Source organism: Pecten maximus, chromosome 6 (genome assembly GCF_902652985.1).
Source record: "Pecten maximus chromosome 6, xPecMax1.1, whole genome shotgun sequence".
Classification (NCBI taxonomy): domain Eukaryota; kingdom Metazoa; phylum Mollusca; class Bivalvia; order Pectinida; family Pectinidae; genus Pecten; species Pecten maximus.
This window is the reverse complement of record NC_047020.1, coordinates 42,767,468-42,787,755: the sequence shown is the minus strand read 5'-3', so window position 1 is coordinate 42,787,755 and position 20,288 is coordinate 42,767,468. Positions and strand designations below refer to the sequence as shown.

Here is a 20,288-nt window from a genome sequence, read left to right as displayed (position 1 = left end):
AGAACTCATTCACGGCTATAAGATATGTGGTATCATTAAACAATTGTCTACTAATTTTACAGTTACAAACACAACAGAGTGATCCTAAAGAAAGGCCTTCCCTCCGATGGTATCTACTTCGTGTTAAGGGGAACATGTAAGTATCAATGTTCTTATCTGATTTATGTCGGATGTAATTTATTCCGGGATCTTTAAAACCTAAGTAAATTATTCAAATCCACACGTGTATATTTCCGTACATTCGTACCTTAAAAGTCCTACATTGTACGTTAAAAAGCAGCAAAAAAACGCATTTCAAGCATGATAAATATTTACCCCATTCGAAGTGTCAGTCTAATTTCACATACCGTCGGTAATTAAGAGACAATTACAATGTAATTAATACGAATTTTAAAGCGATTTATTATTGATTTACCTAGTTTTAATTTTTCATATCGGATATAAAACAAACTTGTTTGCAAAAGGATGGAATTCCGATTCTGCATTATGACGTCACATTGATTATGACGTCATAATCGCAATATTTACTGGGTGTGTCTAAACAATAGAAACATCGGGTTAATGTTTCAAATTATCTACCTCCACGTGAACATGTTTTAGCCAAAAATAATTAAGAATAATTAAACCATATCTAATATTACAAGTAACGTATATCCTTGGTATTTCATACCACTTAATTGTTTTCTTTGTACTGAATATAAATGGTTCGTTTTCAGGGATTATCATTCCATTAAAATGCTGTTGTTAGTGGACGTTCCCGTTGACTTAACAGATCATTTTATTGATAAATAATCAGTGTCATGGAACTTTCTTTAAAAAAAACCCAGAAAATTAAAAAAAAAAAAAAAAAAAAAACGTTTGGAGATCTGTCAGTGTTTCTAGGATCGGGGTCCGATAGCGTTTGCCCCTGGCATATTATTAAGACTTAAAGAAGAATTTTGCTACAAATTACTATTGGAAGCGGAGGGTGTAAAGCCGTAAGACCATAACAGCGGACGTAAAACCCGTTAAATAGTTAAATAAATAAAATACAAAATACTTAGAGTTAATAAGAGGCTTCGAGTTATAACAGTTTGAGTTAATGAAGTTCGACAATGTCCTTGTGTATATGCTGAACATGTACATTTTGAAGTATACTGAACTTGATTATATACGTGTACACACACACATATATACAAGACAAAATAAACAATGACAAATTTACAGGTAAATAACTGTATATGCAACAGGTAAGGCTTGATTTATCCCCTACATAGGTATACCCTACAAAGGTAGGTATACACTCAATAACCTATTCGTACGGTATACATGTATACCTTAATACACAATTCATAGTGTTGAAAGCTTCAAAGGTGGATAAAAACGTCTGGTATTATATTTCAATATAAAACCCTGTATTGATGAAGTACGGGGGCCGACCCGCCCAGTCCCACCCCCTATTGTATCGCTGGTAAATTAAATCTGCTTCTCTTTTGTTAGTTTTTATGCGTATGTAAACGTCTTTGTATCGCGAGATCTACCTGTAGTATTGTACAGGTCTTTAATGGCGAGAAGTGGGACTTTGCCGATTACACGTGAACATTTACACATGTCTTCGGGGTTAAACTTATCATTTATGTATATGCAGACCAAAACGACCTGTCGTGTTGAGCTTTGATTAGCATGACATAGATCTCGAGAAAATAGGTAAATTTAATTTGTGTTCATGCAACAATTTGAAATGATGTACAAGACAGATTTAAGTAGTTACGTCACTGAGATACAGGTACATGTGACGATGTGACAGGTTCGAATTCCAAATGACTTTCTTTTCCCTAACTATAAACAATTTAGTTTATGTTGCTGTGTTAAATGAATGCAATTCGTTTGATTTTAGGGGTGAGGGTGGGGGTGGGGGGCTGTGTGTTTGTATGAGGGCTTGGGGGGGGGGGGGGGGGGGGGGGGGGGGGGGCTGCCTGCATTTATGTCTTGTAGACATTTTCTAGTTTTGCTCCGTTTTCCCTCCATTCTACAATAAATTGTCGCCATTGTCCCTGCTGGTAGCTTGAATAACTCGAAAACTGATATACCAGTCAAGGTTCAACGACATACAACAATACCGATCATTCAATTTTATAGATTTTAAAAATCAAAACATGCAAATACATTTTTAACTTATACATACAAATAAACAGTTCTTATACCGGTTTTATTGTACGACTAGGTCTGTTATTGTTTTTACCTTTTTATATAGGCATATTGAATAGACGATAAACTGGTGCTATCATAGAGATACGAATCTTTTAAATAAATGAATAAATGAAATAATGATAAAAAAAGAAATCACACACACACAAACACACAAACCCAAACAAACAAACCAACAACAACAAAAATTTAAAAAAAAACTAAAAACTAAAAAACAAAACACAAAAACAAACAAAACAGCTTTATATTTCAATGTTTACAATATTCTTATGCTAATGAAAACATTGTCTGGGGTGTTTGTTTGTTTGCTTTTTTGTTTGTTTTTGGAGATCGCGATATATTTCATTCTCACTCTGGCCCTTCATTATGTTGACAAGATCATGATCACCCTGTGTGGACTTTTATGTATTTATAAGTTTTCTTTAAACGCAATATATGAATGGAAGGGATTAGTGAATTTTATTGTCGCCTAAAATCAAGAACCATGGCTGTCTTTAAAATTATTACCTAAACAAGCCATATGTAGTTTCTATCTATGTCCAAATAATACACAAATCCAAATTCAGAGAAATTGCGTGCTGATTTGAAAATCTCTGTCACAATTCTTCTCTATTACAATACAGGATTTATGTCTCATAGATACCAACTCAAAGGAGAAATTATCGGCCTCTAAAATTAAATATTGATATCACATTTGATGAAAATATAAGCCGTGTATCTACGTACGAAAAGGTTTTAAAGAAACCAGATTGTTTTGATCAAAAGACAGCTAACAATGCCCTTCTATCTAAAAGCGGATTACTATCTAAAATAACACGAATTGATAACTATTTAAAAGCTTCCTTTATCAAACATTAAATTGATATAGAATTTGTCTGGCCGTGTGGATGATAACATATTCAATCCCTGTCATTTTACATCAATACGAAGGATAATTTACTAAAATTTTACATTCAAATCGCCCGTGTTGTGAATACGTTGAACGGCCCCATGCCGCCACCAGTTTTAGCATATGGTTTCTACCGGGGCATTCATTGTTAAACCACTCATCGAATGACATGTGATGGCTGGTTCTAGACACAATAATGTAGCATGTTTAATTAGACACGGGAAACCGTGACCCAGTTTACGCAATGTAAGACTATCGTGTGAAAAGCACGACAAATAGAGAGTCATGTCGAATTGGTTGGTTGGGAGGTAAACGCAGTCAAAATCAATGCCGGTCCACTGTGGTTAACTAAATGCGTATTGGAAATATACAGTTATGTGTCGTTTTGTACCCAATTGGTCATTTCTCTCAAACCAGATATGTTGATGTTCTAGGCTGGACTTTAAATCACTGATCAGGGTATTTTTATTCGTAGTAATTGAAAAACCCGAAGGACGAAAGGCTCCAAGCGAAATACGTACCGGAGAGAAGTTTGGGGTAAGTTTTATTTCATAATTTTTTTTTTTCAAATGAAGGATATGTGTTCATATAACTATGAATGCAATGTCATTGAGATTAATATAGAAATGTCAGTGTATCGTTACAAAAACACACATAAATAATCAATTGATAAAACGAAACAGGAAAAAATCATTTAAGGTAGATTGTCCCATCGCCAAAAAATAATTTTACAGTCGTCTGCATCTGGTCAGCATTTATAGAAAATATATAAGGCCCTAAATATTTGTTTCCATAAATACTAACAAGTTGTAGACGCCTGCGGTAATACCAATATGTTCCAGGTCCCTGTGAGTTACGATTTTGAGGAAGTTACAACGAATTATTTGATCAGGCTGATTAAAATACGCAAGCCATATCAAACTAGCATAACGTAAATGAAAACCTTCTTTGGGATTGCTTTTAAATGTTAGATATTTCGAAAATTAAATAATGGACTCGAGGGTCAGTTTGTAGGGTCACACGATTGGTGCAATTAACACGATCTAAGATTTAGTGATATATAAATATATATTTAGAGTCCAGTCATTGTTTACACTATTATGTCAGTCTTATATATATAGTATACCTTTAATAGTTTTCGTTAAAGAGAAATATACGAATATATTTTTTTCTTCTGTTGGAGTTAAGTAAACAACGAATTCCAGGTCGGCTTTAAATCATTGTGTGTATGTGTTTTTTTACGATATTGAGAAATAAAGCATATTCCAAACATATTCATGAGGTTCAAGATTGTTAAACATGCGCATAATTCGCAAATGTATAATGCATACATTTGGCAACTTTGCAAAATTAAGCCTCGCGAACATTATTTCCAATACAGTACAAATTTTGTCTTAAAAATGATTTTTAATATGCAAAATAAGCAATAAGTTGGGTTGAATGACATACTTAATATAACCTATTTCATTTTATTATTTTTTATTTTTATTTTTTTTTTTTTTTTTTTGTAAAATAAAAACAAAATTTAACATACGAAACCAGCTCAGTGCGCATGAATACAGGCTATTGTTCACACCTGTTGATCAATCAGATCTAAATTGAATTCCGTGCGTGTTGAGTACAATACACAGGTAGTCCAATAAAACAGACGGGGCAGGTAAAAACCAATAAAAGTCCTAACGCGTTGTGCAACATTGCTTAATCCTAAAAAGCTGGTTTGTCGACGTTGTACGTATATATTCGGTCTGGTAAAGAATATGTCGGGTATTGATGTATATACACCGTGTAGTGAGCGTCAACTCACGGGCACGATACGAAATGAGGAGATTCAATATTTCCATTATTGAATTTTGTAGGAGGAGGATCTAGTTTGTGGCTGCGCCCGGCGGGGCACAGTGATTACTCGTCACGAGGCTGAAATCATATTTCTACATCGCTTTGTAAGTATATTTTACAGCATGATTACTTTAATCCCTAGTTTCCTGTTTGGTATTATACATGTACATCAATGGCATGTAATTGCTTCTTGTTGAAAGCAATTGAATATTGTAAAAACACATAGCATTCATTGATCCATGCATGCATGCATGCCCAAACATCGTTACTAATTCTATGTTGACATATTAGAGCTGAAACAGATTTCCGACAGGAACATCATGACGTCAAATCCTTATTTTACAGGGAGGCTTGCATCTAACCATGATTATTTACATTCACAGACATATTTTTTTCTCTGATTAATTTAATATCCGTGCTTTGGCCGTATCTTGTCACTTCAAGGTGTATATACAGTGATAATTATGTTCTGATGTCATTAAATCAATCAATCAATTTTAATTTCCCTATTTTTATTTGAGATGGTCTAGTGCTGATATTCATTGGTCGCTTGTTAAAGTCTGGAAGCATTGCATCAGAAACGTAAACTACAGATTATAAAAGTCGTCAATTGACGGGTGTATTTACCAACAAGTATACGATTATTTTGCCTCTCACGAATTCCTTATTAATTCCTAATTACAAAATAGAATGAAATGTACATGGACATGAAATGTACAAAGAAATGAAATTAACATAGATATGAAATGTACATAGAAATGACATGTACACAGACATGAAATGTACACAGACATGAAATGTACATAGACATGAAATGAAAATAGATATGAAATGTACATAGACATGAAATGTACATAGAAATGAAATGTACATAGACATGAAATGTACACAGACATGAAATGTACATAGATATGAAATGTACATAGACATGAAATGTACATAGATATGAAATGTACACAGACATGAAATGTACATAGACATGAAATGTACACAGACATGAAATGTACATAGATATGAAATGTACACAGACATGAAATGTACATAGACATGAAATGTACACAGACATGAAATGTACATAGATATGAAATGTACACAGACATGAAATGTACACAGACATGAAATGTACATAGACACGAAATGTACATAGAAATGAAATGTTATCAATAAGTAAGTAAGATTTGTCTCGCCAATTAGCATCATGACACACATTTATATTGATTTTATTAAAGTCCTTTCTCCAAACTAAATGCAGGGGGTGGTTGTGAGTCGTCAAATTGTAAAACCCGGGTGTCAAGTGCCGGGTTTAGGAATTTCTCTTCAGTTTATTAAATAATACTTATCTCTCTTTTTTATGTTCAATATGTGTGTTCGTGCAAAAGCGAAAGATAAATTACATTAAGCGGACAGTCTTTAAATTGAAATCGCGATTCAAGATTAATTGTGTGGGCATTGAAGATATTTGAAATGCATGTATGAAAGAAACGCGATTAGCGTTATCTCAGGACAGGATTACACTGTAAATCCATTTGGGTTTAAAGGAAAGCAACACTGTGTATTAAATATACATAATACCTATTTCACTATATATTTATTGTCAATTAATATGTTGATAGATATTCGGGACAGTATATATAAATCGTGTGATAGCAAAACGCAATGAAGCATGTCTCCATTTTGCTCGCTGGGTTTATCGCTCCGTGAGCAGCCAGGGTCATTTTGAGGCGGGGTCTCCTTGTAGTAGTTGGTGACTACCTCAATGAACAACATACGGGAGGCCCGTCGCATGCAATCCAGAGCAATTAGGGTAAAGATTCTTGCACAGTGACAAAATCACGACAGCACAGACCGGCAAGTTTCTCCGCTTTCTGATAAACACAAACCGACACGGCTAGGGATCTAAGATAAAACATAGTGAAAAGCCTTAGTAGCAACAAGGTGGCCGTATCTTGGAAAATTCAAGTGAAAACTTTTTAAACCGTATGGGCTGGTTTTTGTCAATATTTGTAAATTAGATAATATTACTTGTAACTGAACATGGTTGCAATTGTCCTCAAGTTAAGCATTTCCTCCTAGTAGTTAGGTTTTGGGTTGTATCTTCGGGTTTCTATGGCTATTACTACTCCTGCTCATTACTTAGGGAGTTCGGGGGTTCGCCTGTTGTCAGTATATAATGTGACTGGGTGGTGTATCCTGCTGTATGTATTCTGCAGTAGGCTTCAGTGAGGTAGCACTTTCAAGTCGGCCTCAGTTCCACGATATCCCAAGGAGACAAACATATCGCAGCCTCCTAAAATACACACATCCACCGCACACTCGCATCACACACACAGGGGAGGCCGTCCCTAAATGACCATAGCTGGTAATAGGATGGTAAACAATGTGAAACCAAAAAAGTAAAACTGGACAATAAAAGATTTGTAACGTTTTATAAGTTTATTCCGGAATCATAGTTGAAAGGAGAATGAGGCATTCTAGTACAAAGTTGGTATATCACGCAGTGCAAACGTCACGCGATCACGTTGTAACATCGACGACGACGATAACAACGACGACGACAACAACATCAATAACAACAAAATCCATTATTTAAAGATAATAAATTGTTTTATTTGCATAAGCATATAATGTTAATATGAACAAACGTAAACATTTTATTTAAATTTATTTAGGATTATCAATAATTGACGTATTTATCTAAATATGTGAAAAATGTATTTGGAAGCTGTAGTATAAAAGCTTTGTAACCCAAAAAACAATTGAGATAAATATTTGTTGGCCCGAAACCATTTTTACTGTATATGTCATATACATACACGTTTTGAACATAGACGAGAGCCTTTAAATCAACATTCTTGAGTTGATTGGTTTATTGATTTGAAAATGACTGTTTTCATCATTTATTGACCGAGATACTATCACATCAGGTTTAACATTTTATACCCTACACAACAATCATCTTTTACCAGACAGGAAGCATAAACTATCAGGAAATTCTCCGCTACATGCTAATTAAAATAATTATATAATTGATTGAGTAATCATAGAACGCCGTACCATGTTCCTGATGTTAAACGCTTCCTACGCAGATCGTTTTAAAGGAAATCTGATTTGGACGGTTTAGAAGAGAAATCAATGATGCTAGGGATCAATTTCAAAATGTCGCTTATCCAGATGAAGTTTCACATATGTACTTGTACAGATACTTTGGCCAGCTATTAAATTTCATTTGACTGATACTGCAAATTGAAGCATTCAACTACTCAGTGCTATTGATTAAATCTACGTGATGATAGATTTATATATTTATAGTGTACCTTGTACTTTGATAAATATACAATTTTACGGTAAATACGCCGGTCTGTTTATTTAAACAATGTGCTATTGTTAATGTACTACTGATGCTATTCAGAAATATTTAAATATAAACAAAATAGTTTTAAAATAACAATATACCGAGGCTTATATAAATAATATACGTGTTCATGTAGCGTGCTATAGCTGTGTTAAGCTGCCGATAACTCTCAACCCAACACTCCATGTTTCACCTATTCACACGAATACTTACTCTGTACTGAGAAAGGTTAGTCAAAGAGCATTATGTCCTGAATACTCCATCCCACTAGATTTTATACCAGTCTGACCTGTATTTTTGTACGGCAAACCTATCGATATTTCATATCAGTCTGGGCAGTGTTCCGTGAGAGTAATATTATCTTAACAAAGACGTACGCTGTAGTTATGACGATTGATTTACCTGGATTAACGGCTATGTAAAGCAACAGAGTAATTTCTCTGATTGAAGCTGCAAGGGGTTTTCCCAATACAACCCATACAGTAGAATCTTAACACTGTATTGTGTACTGCTTCGGCAGAAATATCGACAAAATCGGGATTCATAATTGATGTACTGTGTGCCCGCGAAGGTTGGTTCAATGTTTAAGGATGAGAGAGTGTATGTCGAAGGATATATCCCCACACCATGTACAGATGACAACACCGTAACGCTCTGTTACAACCATCCGTGAATGATCTCGGTTGTAGACGAAAAACATTCCATGATGGATTTCTTTTCAAACTTGTTGAAACCTCTCACATTACAGGATTACATGGACATATTCAACATGTCTGCCGATTCCAATGACCCAAAGAACCTGGAAATATGCAAGTAAGTTTTTTGAACGTCGACTGTTTTCAAGATTATATTTGGTGACCAAAGCACATGCTCGGTTGATCCCATAAATCTGAGTAAAGAATTGGGGTTGTTTAAAGGCAAATAAGTGACTATGAGATGTTGATTGTTCTAGAAATTTATTAACAAAAAAAAAAAAAAAAAAATTGTCTGTTTTGTTTCGATTTCAGGAAAAGTGTAGTGCTGAGCCATTTCCCTATGCAGAAATTAGAGGAAAATCCCGGGACGTGGAGTGTTAGGCGATACAAGTAAGTGTAGACAATTACAGTTTTTCCCTGATTATGATGGATTTTTGTGTGTTTTTCATCCTTATTGTACCAGGGACCAGTTGTTCAAAAGGTGATTAGGCTAAACACAGTTTAACAATATTAAAATCCGGATAAAGTGATTTCTGGTAAAACTTATTTGACAATATTTTCTGAAACTATAACACCTACCAGTCTCTTCATACCGGCCGATTTTGAAGAATATACACACATATGATTTGAAGTAAAGAGAAAATGAGATTTTCACTAATCAAGTGATAAAGCTAATCACCCTTTGAACAACTGGACCCAGATGATTAATATCTTAAAGAAAAGAGAAAAAAAGACACATGTTTTATACTTTCAACATGAGATTCAGTGACCGTAACGATAGAGATGGAGTAGCTATTTTATGTGCATGGTTGACTGCACTTGATAGGAAACCATTGTACGTTTGTAGGCAATATTTAAGCTTCTGCTGCCAGTGATGGTTCCTTTTGTGCTGAACGGATTAAGAACATTTTAAGATAATAGAACAAGTTTTGTTAAAAACTGAATTTAGATAAAGTATTAAATGTCAGCCTTAAATTTTGTTATACGTTTGTATGTAAGGCGCAATAAAATGAATGTCAGTTGGAGACTTGTGGGAACCTGGCACGATTCTTTGTGGAAATAAAGTGTTCTTCCTGTAGTATATTGCCAAATGTTGAATGATCAGGATTGCTGACATAACTGATTTTTTAAGAGCAGCAACTGATTCAATCATTTATAGGATTTTCACGATCTGAACCATTTGCATGATTTGCTTTGAGTTACGGTTTGACTATTTACATGAATATAACTGATTGTATCAATACATATACGTTCTGTTCTGTTAGAAACCCAAATGAAACAAAAAAACCAAACTGGTATTCGGCGAAGAAGTATATATTGAATTTATATGTATCATACATACTTTAGCGATATGAAAGATTTACTTTAAGGCTACTTAAACATATTTCTTGTTTAAATATTAATCTCAACTCGTTATGATTTTGGAGGCCTTTATTTCGTTAAATTTCATTATACATGCAAAACACACAGCTATTTACATGCTGAACAAGTTGAATATATTATGTAGACATCAAACGGGGGCAGCACGTACGGGAGGCCGACCTTAAATGACCCTAGCTGTTAATAGGAATTTAGACAAAATAAACCAAACCAAACCAAATCCCCCTAACATCATACGGGGACAGTTATGCCTACTCCCCTAACTTTGTAGAAGGATCGTAATGATTTGAACACGAATGTTCTCTTTCCTAGTGATAAGTAGATTTAGAATTTTATTAGGATTTTTAGGACAAGTGAAATGTATTTGGTACACATCATACGGGGGTAGTTATGTCTTCTCCCCTATCTTTGTAGAAAGATCGCAATACGAATGTTCTCTTTCCTAGTGACGAGTTAATTAAGACGTTTTACATTAATTAATAAAAAAATATATTAATGATATGAGATACATATAGTTGTTTGTGGATATGAAATTCATATTGAACATGTTTCACACTCTGAAAAATAAATAACATTTATATTACTTTTGCTTAACCAGTTGTATCAAGTTATTATTGCCCATGTGGTCGGACAGGTGACCAAATACCTTTCCATATATGATTGGTGAGTCGAACCCTGGTCGTCTAGGTGAAGGTCACCACGCGACCATCCTTTTATATTTGTCAGGGAACACATGCATTTATGACAGGAAGATACTATTATGAGATATATTGGGGTTTTATTGTACGAGGCTAATAAATCTGATGTAGCTTGTCAAACATAGAAATGAAATCAACATATCTGCATTGCTAGGTATGGTCGCCTCATGGTCAAAGATAGCAACGAGATCGAGTGGATTTTCGTTATCAAAGCGGTAAGTATATGTTTGCTTTGAGCCGCATTAAAAGGCATATCTATGTAAATCTTACAATACAAATACAGTCACGTTGATGTCGCACGGAGAGTGTTAAATGTACACTGTCGGGTGTTTGAATAACAACAGCGAACATGCATATATCTGGCCTTACAATGATAACTATTTATTCATCTAATGCACTTTAATATATGTTTATGTAAATTGTAAGAAAAACATTTTTTTTTTCAATAAAATATTGTTTGATTTATGAATATGTGATAGATTAATAATGAAAACAAGATAACGAGAAAGTGTAAAACTTGGGCTAGTACTTTGATCCTCTTTAGTATACAATTAATTTTAGATTTTAAATGATATAACAAGTAGACGAAATATCATCCGACAAAAAATGAAACATTAATGCGCAAATTATTCATATGTTAATATATATAAGAAAAAATATTGATAAAATTAATATAATATAATATAATTTTTTCTTATCTTCATTTGTGTGATTAGCTGTTTAAACGATGCAGCATGCAGGGGTTTTGATTATTAAACGCCACAAAACCCCGAGTTTCTATCAGTGTATATGTATGAATAGTTATTCAGAATTATCTCCTTCCAATTGTAAATGTTTATGAAGAATTTTGAGATGTGATCATACAAATTCAACTTAATGTTTCGACTACTTGCTTATGTACTTTAAAATATATGTATCTTAAACACAAGAGGCCCTGATGTGTCCGGATCCTTTATATAGTAAAATTAGCCCGTCACAAGTTTACATTCACTTTGCTTAGTTGAGTAGAAAATTGTGGAAAATATGTTCTCGTATTTATACTAACTCCATTATCAAATATACATATACAGGGATATTAACAACATATAGGACACGTGAATATATTCTTTTGAAAACGTAACCGATTTCGTTATGCTAATTAAGTTGTAAATATTGCTAGATACGGTATTTTTGACGTTCATACAGAACCAAATGATGATTGAAAAAATAACCCTACTAAGTTACTTGTAAATAACCAGGTGATGATTGAGAAATAATTTCTACTTAGTTACTCGTAAATGATCAAATTCTCTTTATCCATAATTGATTTTCAGGGCGAGGCTCGGGTTCTCAGTCATCTCAAACCTGGCGTGATAAATGTCCGGAAACGACGCAAGGAGATCCAGGCAGCAATGGAAGAGGAATCACCTTACCACCGCAAAACAAAGATTTTGAATTTTATCGCCCAGAAGGACCATCGTGAGTGTACTAAATCATTGTAATTGAACAAACATCAGCTGTAATTGTTCATATACGAAATATCAATATACATCTAAAAATAGTCACAGGTTATTTCAACATTAATAAAGGTGATGTTTTTAAATCATTGAACAATCTATCCTATCTATCTATTGATTTATAGACAATAGTTCAATTTTTGAAACTTTTTTTTTCTGTGAATTTACTAGGAATATCAGCAAACTAGTGGTTTTTCAAAGATTTTTTCAACTTTCAGTTTTTTTTCGATCTATTTTATGCATACATGTATATGATTTTTATTTACATTTTCTCAAGTGCCCAATTGTCAATCCGCTAAGTTTGAAGTTTTGAACTTTGAACTTCTCCCCTGTGACGTGTAAACAAATTTAGTAAACAAACAAACTAATCAAGTAACTGATTTTACTTTTTCACAGTGAAATCCTCCTATGACCCAGCCTTGTACACGCCTGGTCCTCGGAGAACCCTGATGTCTGCCCCACCTATCTATGGCCATAGAGATTGCATGAAGGAGCTTGCCTACAAAAACTTTCCCGCCACACCTCGTGCAAACAACTTTCCGACTATGGCCGCTTTTCTAAACGCCAAATCACATGACGCCATGCAGACAAAACTTGCAGACAATGCATCGACGAAACTGCCGCGGATAACGCTCAAAACACCCGGAAACTCCGAAGGTCCCATTGAGAGTAACCGGAAAGAAATAGACGAAGTACTAGAGGAAGAGGAAGGAAGTATAAAAGATGATGGGGAAAGTTCTTCTAGAATGGACAATAGTGAAACTCCTGTTGTGTTAGAGGAGATCAAAGACATTAGTGGAAAGTCCAACTTTTATCAGAAAACGGGAAAAGACGGACTTGTGATTCGACCGAAGTCCGAGGGCAGCAACAAGGAAAATAGGTATAGGTTAGCAAGGAAGCAGTTCGGAAACGCACCCTTCATAAAACCTCGACGGACCCGGGTAGATTCTGCCCACGAGAGGACTACAGAACTCCCCCCGTTTGTTCAAGTGGAAACTCTTCATCAGGGACAGACATTTGTATGTATTAACCATAATTTGCTATAAACATATATTTACATACCATATTATAGCGATAGTGCCATAGTGAAAAACTTTTGATTTTTCCCCATCATAGTAAATTGACGGTTCATGGAATTGATTCCGGTAAAATGTTACTCGAGATTTTGAGATACTTATTTTAAGTGCCCCAGTTATTCATATTGCCAAAGTTTATCCAATAAGTAAAATAACTCTGAATTGAACTATTTGTCATTATTACAGTTTTAGCTTGTACAATCATCAATGATAAAATGATATTACATATTTAAAATATTTTGCAAATTATTTTTTTTCTTGGAAGAAATAACTTTAAACATTATTATTTATATAATCCCCAGGGCCTGAGATCGTGTTTAGACATGCATGACAGGGGGCCGTCGGTGAGCCTGGTAAGTAATAAAAAATACAATATTGAAAATCAAGAATTATTTCAACAGATATAGATAAGAAAAAATATGGTAAAACACACGCATTGATATTTATTCCGAAATAAGAAATTTCAAATAAATGATTTAGGAAGTGTCATTCATATGTAAAATAACAAATAATTCCTGTTGTTTTATTGTTTTAAGTTCCTACAGTAACGATGCCATATTAATGGGATAATTTATCTACAACATACAGAAACAATCTTATGTAAATACATATAAACAACATACCAATATAAAACCCTAAATCGAAAAAAAAGGCGAAATACCAACGGAAAGTATCCCTTTAAGTAAAAGGATACCGTGACCAGGGGTTTCAGGGGATTAGGCGTCTTCTTCATAATTGAAGATACCCGTCATGCAAACAAATACACGGGGAATGCCGGTTATATAAAAGACTAAATACACCAACTTACCAATATAAAACCCTAAATGGAAATAAAAAACCTAAGGGCAAAATACCAACGGGAAGTATACCCTTCAAAGAAAAAGGGTAACGAGACCAGGGGTTTCAGGGGGTTAGGCGTCCTCTGTATTATTGAAGACAACCGTCATGCAAGCAAAAACACGGGGAATGTCGGATATATAAAGGAAAAAAATATAGAAGTTATGTTTTCTTTATTACATTTTTGGGGCAAAGAGTTGTTAAACGCAAAGAGAAGACAGAGAGGCTCAACTCAGACCTAAATGTATGTTATTACATAGAAGAGGATGGTCTCTTATTTCATGAAAGAATTTGTTTTTAACATGTATTTTCCTTCCGTAGGTGAGTGGTGACTGCGAAGTCCTTGCTATCAACAAGAAGTTCTTCCTCAAGCATTGTGATGACGCTATGTTCAGTCTCATCCGCTTAAAGGTGAGTTCACAGATGGATATATTGGAATTACCGTTAAACCCTAAATTTTCGTTGTGATTTCATTTTCCTTTTGGCACTTTGTACAAACAACATAGTATAACAACATGTCAAATAGCTGAAATTTGGCATCATATTTTCTTTTGAACTGGATGTTCCGGTATTATTGATACATGGAAAACAAGAAATTTATGCCCGACCGGATATAGGTTTTACAGTATCAATTTATGTAATTATTGTCGAAGAGCTGTCCTGCTTAACATTCCTACCAAGCTTTAATATTTAGTTTTATAACTATGAAATGACACCCGACGGTAATATTACATTTCATAAATTGTCATTCTTATATACATATATATCATAATTGTCATTTTCAATTAATTTACCTCTAATTTCCTTACAGGCAAAACCCTTTCCTACACAGCAGGAACTCATTGATAGACTTGATATCACAATGCGTTGGGATGAATTCAAAAAGGATACCGTCAAGGAATTTATCAACTTCAAAATATCCAGATCAGAAAAAAGATAATGCGAAGCAGGAGAGTGAAAACTTTGAAACGGAATATCATTGCACTGTACCTGGTGTCATTCAGAGTGATTATTACGTATCGTACGGGTTGATGTTTGAAATGGGTGATATTTTTCGCTTTTTATCGAGGATACATGAATCACAACGCTGTATTTAGCTACTGACACCACAAGGGAACCAATTGAACAGATTATGGTTCATTTCATCATTTTTGCGAAAAGTGGATCCTTTGTGTTTCTTTTTGCTTGTAAAACCGGTAAAAAGTAATGTGAAAAATAACTATACACTATGTTTTGCATTGAAAGGAATTAGGATAATTTCTCTGGATTTCCATGGCATGTTCTTCCTGAAAAAAGCCGGTCACATCAGTGGCACGTGCTCTTGCCCGGATTACCTCTAATTAGGACAGGATACATGATGCGAGTTATATATTACTGTGTGTGTGTGATAGTTTTCTTCCCGTTTGGGGAGAAAGAAGATCAAAGAAAGGTGATAATTGTGCTGACTATGTTTGCAAGATGTATTTCTTTTAACAGCAAGATATTTACAGATGTGTGTGGTATGACACTATAAATACCGTATACGTGGTATAAAAGCCAGAAGCGATTTCATTGGTTGAGTATTGGCTTCGGTTTAAATATTGCTGTTTTGTGTCCAGCAAGATTTTTCGCAAGGAAACCGGAAGTAAACATACAAGAACAAATATTATTTTATTCAAATATTCTATTAAAATTGAATCCTCGTTGCATGATCAATACATGGTAAAAGGTTCCCTCTGTAAACTCTATTTTAAGTTTCTGAAAGTGATTTATTTTATTACTTTTTTTTCTTTAACAGCAACTTCAAAAACATTATGATATCTCTGCGAAATCTGAGTATGTTGAGTAACCGGAATGTAGGGGATAAAAGTGATGTGGTTGAAAAGATGGCCCGATACTTTATAACGTCCGGTTGGGGAATCGAACCCCGGTCGTCTAGACGAAAGACGATTGCATTATCAACAAAGCCACCCAAGATATGAAATAGAATATGATCCGCATTTAAGCAAAATTGAAAGACAGAATTATGACGTAGCCACAAGTTGTGACTTTACCCATGAAGTTCCAATTAAAATTATAGAAATCACTGAAAACCGAGGTATTCAATTTGACTGCTAAATCGGGGTGAAACGTAGTTGTTGAACAATTGATATTTAAGATTAAGGCAAAATTTTGATCAATGAAGGATCGATATTATGTGTGATGTTAAAGAGTTTAATTGTTCAGAGCTTTGTGGAACACCAGGCAATATGCTTGCAATCCTGCGGATTAAGTTGACATATCGATCGTACCTAATGGTTTTGTAAATGTTTGTGACATGTTTCTCTTTGCTGTGTATTGCTGGCATGTATACATCTTTGGAAAATACCCACATATTCCATACAATGTATATTTAACTGTTCAATGTGCTTGTAGTGCTGACATCAAGTCGTCTAAATATACACGCACTTTGTTGGTCGGTAGATTCAATAATTGATCGTGCTACACAAAAACTATGGATTGAACACTTCAGACAGTTAATCCAAATGTTTGCTTAGTTAATTAGTTTTATTGATTTCGCAAAAAATCGCAAAGGCTTTGATTCCCTCTAGACTATGGTGAACATTTTAAATTTCTATTTTCAGCCTCCTACAGGAAATGTAATAGTTTTTAAATATTTGATATGCTACTTTGTATTGTTGGATCAAACAACGTTGAACTATGTAACATGTCAGGATTAAGCGAGTATGTTCAGTACGTTTTGCTATCCTAAAACTGTATACTGCAAACATACATATTTTAGCGGTAGTCTTATTTTAGCGGTTTTCGCGCGGAAAGCATTCCGCTAAATTTCGATTGCACTTAATACACTTTCTTTATATTGATTTTTAGGGTAAACACTTTGATTGTGCTTATTCATCATTGTGAAGATGGTCTTGAATTCAGTAATCCGCGATGATTTGTATGTGCTAAAGTAGGTACGGTTGCAGTATTGTTTAGTAAGTGTAATACGGATTCGACATCTCTAGCACCCCACGGTAATACAATGTATATGTATATCACGGAAATGACGTCACTTTTATGCTATCACATAAATTTCACTGAAATAATTTAATATTGTTTATTATTGAGAACACCAGAGAATTCAAATGAAACCGCGATTACAGCGCGAAATAATGTGTTTAGTAAATGTCGAAGATTCCAGATATGATTTCCAACCGAATTTCAGTATCAGTCACGATAATATTTCAGCCTCATTTGACCTATCCAACATCAGTCGGTTAGAACGACAATCGCTATTAACTAATAATCGAATACCTCACATAACTTACGAAAAGGACACAAATAAAAATAACTGTTGGATCTTGTTTTCGATATATATTGTGTTAAGATTAAAACTGTTTGTATGTGTTGTTTATGTTACAGGTTAGATATTCTGATTGACTTGCTTTTTGTAATAACTTGAATTATGTAATTTTTGCGGTGCTTTAATTTGGCGATATATTTCGAAAGTATGAAACAGCTAAGTAAAATGTCATCATTTGCGTGTTCTGGTGTTCATTAACATGAACAACTATGCTTATTTATGTTATAGTTTTTATAGAAAAATATACTTATCAATAAAGATGTTTTTACTTATTCAGAAAGCAAAATTGTCCTTAGTAATATCAAATAGGAAATCTGATTTCTTTCCAAGAGAATATTTAAGTAATATCATAACGGTCCCATATTGGTAAAATGCACGGGCATTTAGTCATTTGAAATCAGCGAAAGATATTTCTTTTCATACAATGTCTTCCTTCCTTTAAATGTATACTTTTTTCTCGGTTCAACAGTTGATCATTGGCTGTTTATGTAATTTATAAGTATACTGATTTTTGTATATTTTTGTTTTTGTTGTTTTTTCGTTTTGCTGTTTAGTTGTGTTTATGATGAGGTAATTGTTACCAAACAGTATTATGTAAAATAAAACAGAAATAAGGCATGTTGTATATTGTTTTGTATCTTCAAAGAATAAGTTGTAGTAAAATGTTCAGTTATAGTTCTGATTAACTTATTATGTTTCCTACACTGAAATAGTGAAACAGTATCATCAAAAATGTCAATAAAAAACCTACAATCATATATCGAGTGACATGCATAAAAAACACTTTGTGCCTATTTCATATTGATGTACACGTTTTGGAATTTTTGGAAGGGATGAGATGACCGCGCTATGGATATCGCCCCACATAGCATACGGTAATCAATTATAATATAAGAAAAAATTGATCATACAAAGAAGTATCATAATCAAAGTTGTAAATAGAGTAAGTAACATTATTCATTTTACTTGTTTTATAATTATTAAGAGGTTGGGATTGATACGGGTGAAAAAGAGGGTAGTTATACCAGCAATCTGTGCTTCGGAAGTACAGGTACATGGGTTTCTCATTTTAGATCCATCGAAACGATTAGCGGGCTCAGAAGACAAGGATGTTAGTTCGATTCCTGGCTTTAGCACGCTATCAATTTCTTGTTGAGATAGTATTCTGATGGGAGCATATTTAAAATTGCGAATAGGTGTGGTCGCCTTCTAGTCGTGCATATTCCTGTTAAGCAGATCGCTAATGCGCCAAATGGGAAATCTAAGCTAAGGTGCGCAGGGTCAATGACAGGGTTAGGGGTCAATTGGCGGTTGAAGCAAATAACTTGCCTTCATGTTATGTTATCGTGTTTTTCAGACATCCTTCATTAGATACTCACATTAGCAAGATCTATGGGGACTGTAGTCCTTAATCACAACATGATGTATAAATTAATGATTTTATTGATTTTACTCTGTTCATTTATATAAGCATTGGTATAGAACTATGACACGTGACATACCACATTCAAGATAGCAGTCAAGCAAAAAACCACGTGAAAGGTTAGAACCTCTAAAATATTACAGATTTCCCGTGACGATATTTCCTGGTTCATACATGTATTTCGTCCTAGCTTAATAGACTTTGGGTTCGAGTAAACATTTTATGAACACATCATCCTCTAGATTATCATCACGAGGCGCTTTCTTCTAGTTGGCGTGTATCAATGTGAAAAGACCTAAATATATTGTAACCAGTATGGGATGTTAGGACATCAGTGATCATTTATAAAAAAAAAAAAAAAAAGTGCAGTCGAATCGACATCAACAGAATAGCCGGATCGACCATCTGAGTACTTGATATCATAGCTTAGACGCAACTACCTGTCTATTTGATTACAATCTCGTGCACTTGACGACCCATGTGTTTACGCTTCAATGGTCACTTGCCTGATGAGGTCGACAAAGTGTAGCCATCAAAAACGTGATGCTTCTAAAATACTATACTGGTTGTGATATACCAGAATCTATAATGTCTTAATTATCAACTGATATGTAAAATTACCTCCACGTGCCGTTGTTCACATTTGTCAAACCCTATTAACCACAACAAATGATAATATATGTATATAATACATAAATAAAAACGATAAGGATCATTTACTACGTTAAATGATAATTTGATATCGGGAACATATATACAGTGTTTATTAACGTGGCTTTCACTACATAAAAAATATTATCGATCAAGGCATCTGATCAATTATCAAATATATGGCAATTAAATGTCGAAAGAGCCGTTAATAATTTTTTTTGGAAAAGTTTGTTGCCGTAATGGGATTTCTCTTAAACAGGTTTTTAGATTATTGATACATTGAATCAATTTATGTTGCTGGCAGCTTGGTTCTATGGGGGCTACCTGCCCGTGCGAGTAGATATTACTGTACGTAATGATAGGAGCAGAAATATACTGGAACCGAAAATACGTCATCGTCATCTATTAAACTTTTCTCAGAGGTAACAAGAGAGTCGGATTGA

General features: G+C 34.2%; 1 protein-coding gene across 1 annotated transcript in view; it reads left to right on the top strand.

The window, feature by feature from the left end:
* LOC117329835 overlaps window positions 1–18,387 on the top strand; it is a 42,038-nt gene extending 23,651 nt beyond the window's left edge. The window contains exons 7-17 of the mRNA XM_033888010.1: window positions 63–136; window positions 3,552–3,613; window positions 4,933–5,016; window positions 9,013–9,077; window positions 9,272–9,349; window positions 11,192–11,252; window positions 12,351–12,495; window positions 12,930–13,552; window positions 13,912–13,962; window positions 14,768–14,857; window positions 15,258–18,387. Coding sequence (XP_033743901.1) covers window positions 63–136; window positions 3,552–3,613; window positions 4,933–5,016; window positions 9,013–9,077; window positions 9,272–9,349; window positions 11,192–11,252; window positions 12,351–12,495; window positions 12,930–13,552; window positions 13,912–13,962; window positions 14,768–14,857; window positions 15,258–15,386 — 1,462 coding nt within the window. The 3' untranslated portion in view covers window positions 15,387–18,387. The remainder of the gene's footprint in view (window positions 1–62; window positions 137–3,551; window positions 3,614–4,932; window positions 5,017–9,012; window positions 9,078–9,271; window positions 9,350–11,191; window positions 11,253–12,350; window positions 12,496–12,929; window positions 13,553–13,911; window positions 13,963–14,767; window positions 14,858–15,257) is intronic.
* The last annotated feature ends 1,901 nt before the right edge of the window (window positions 18,388–20,288 follow it).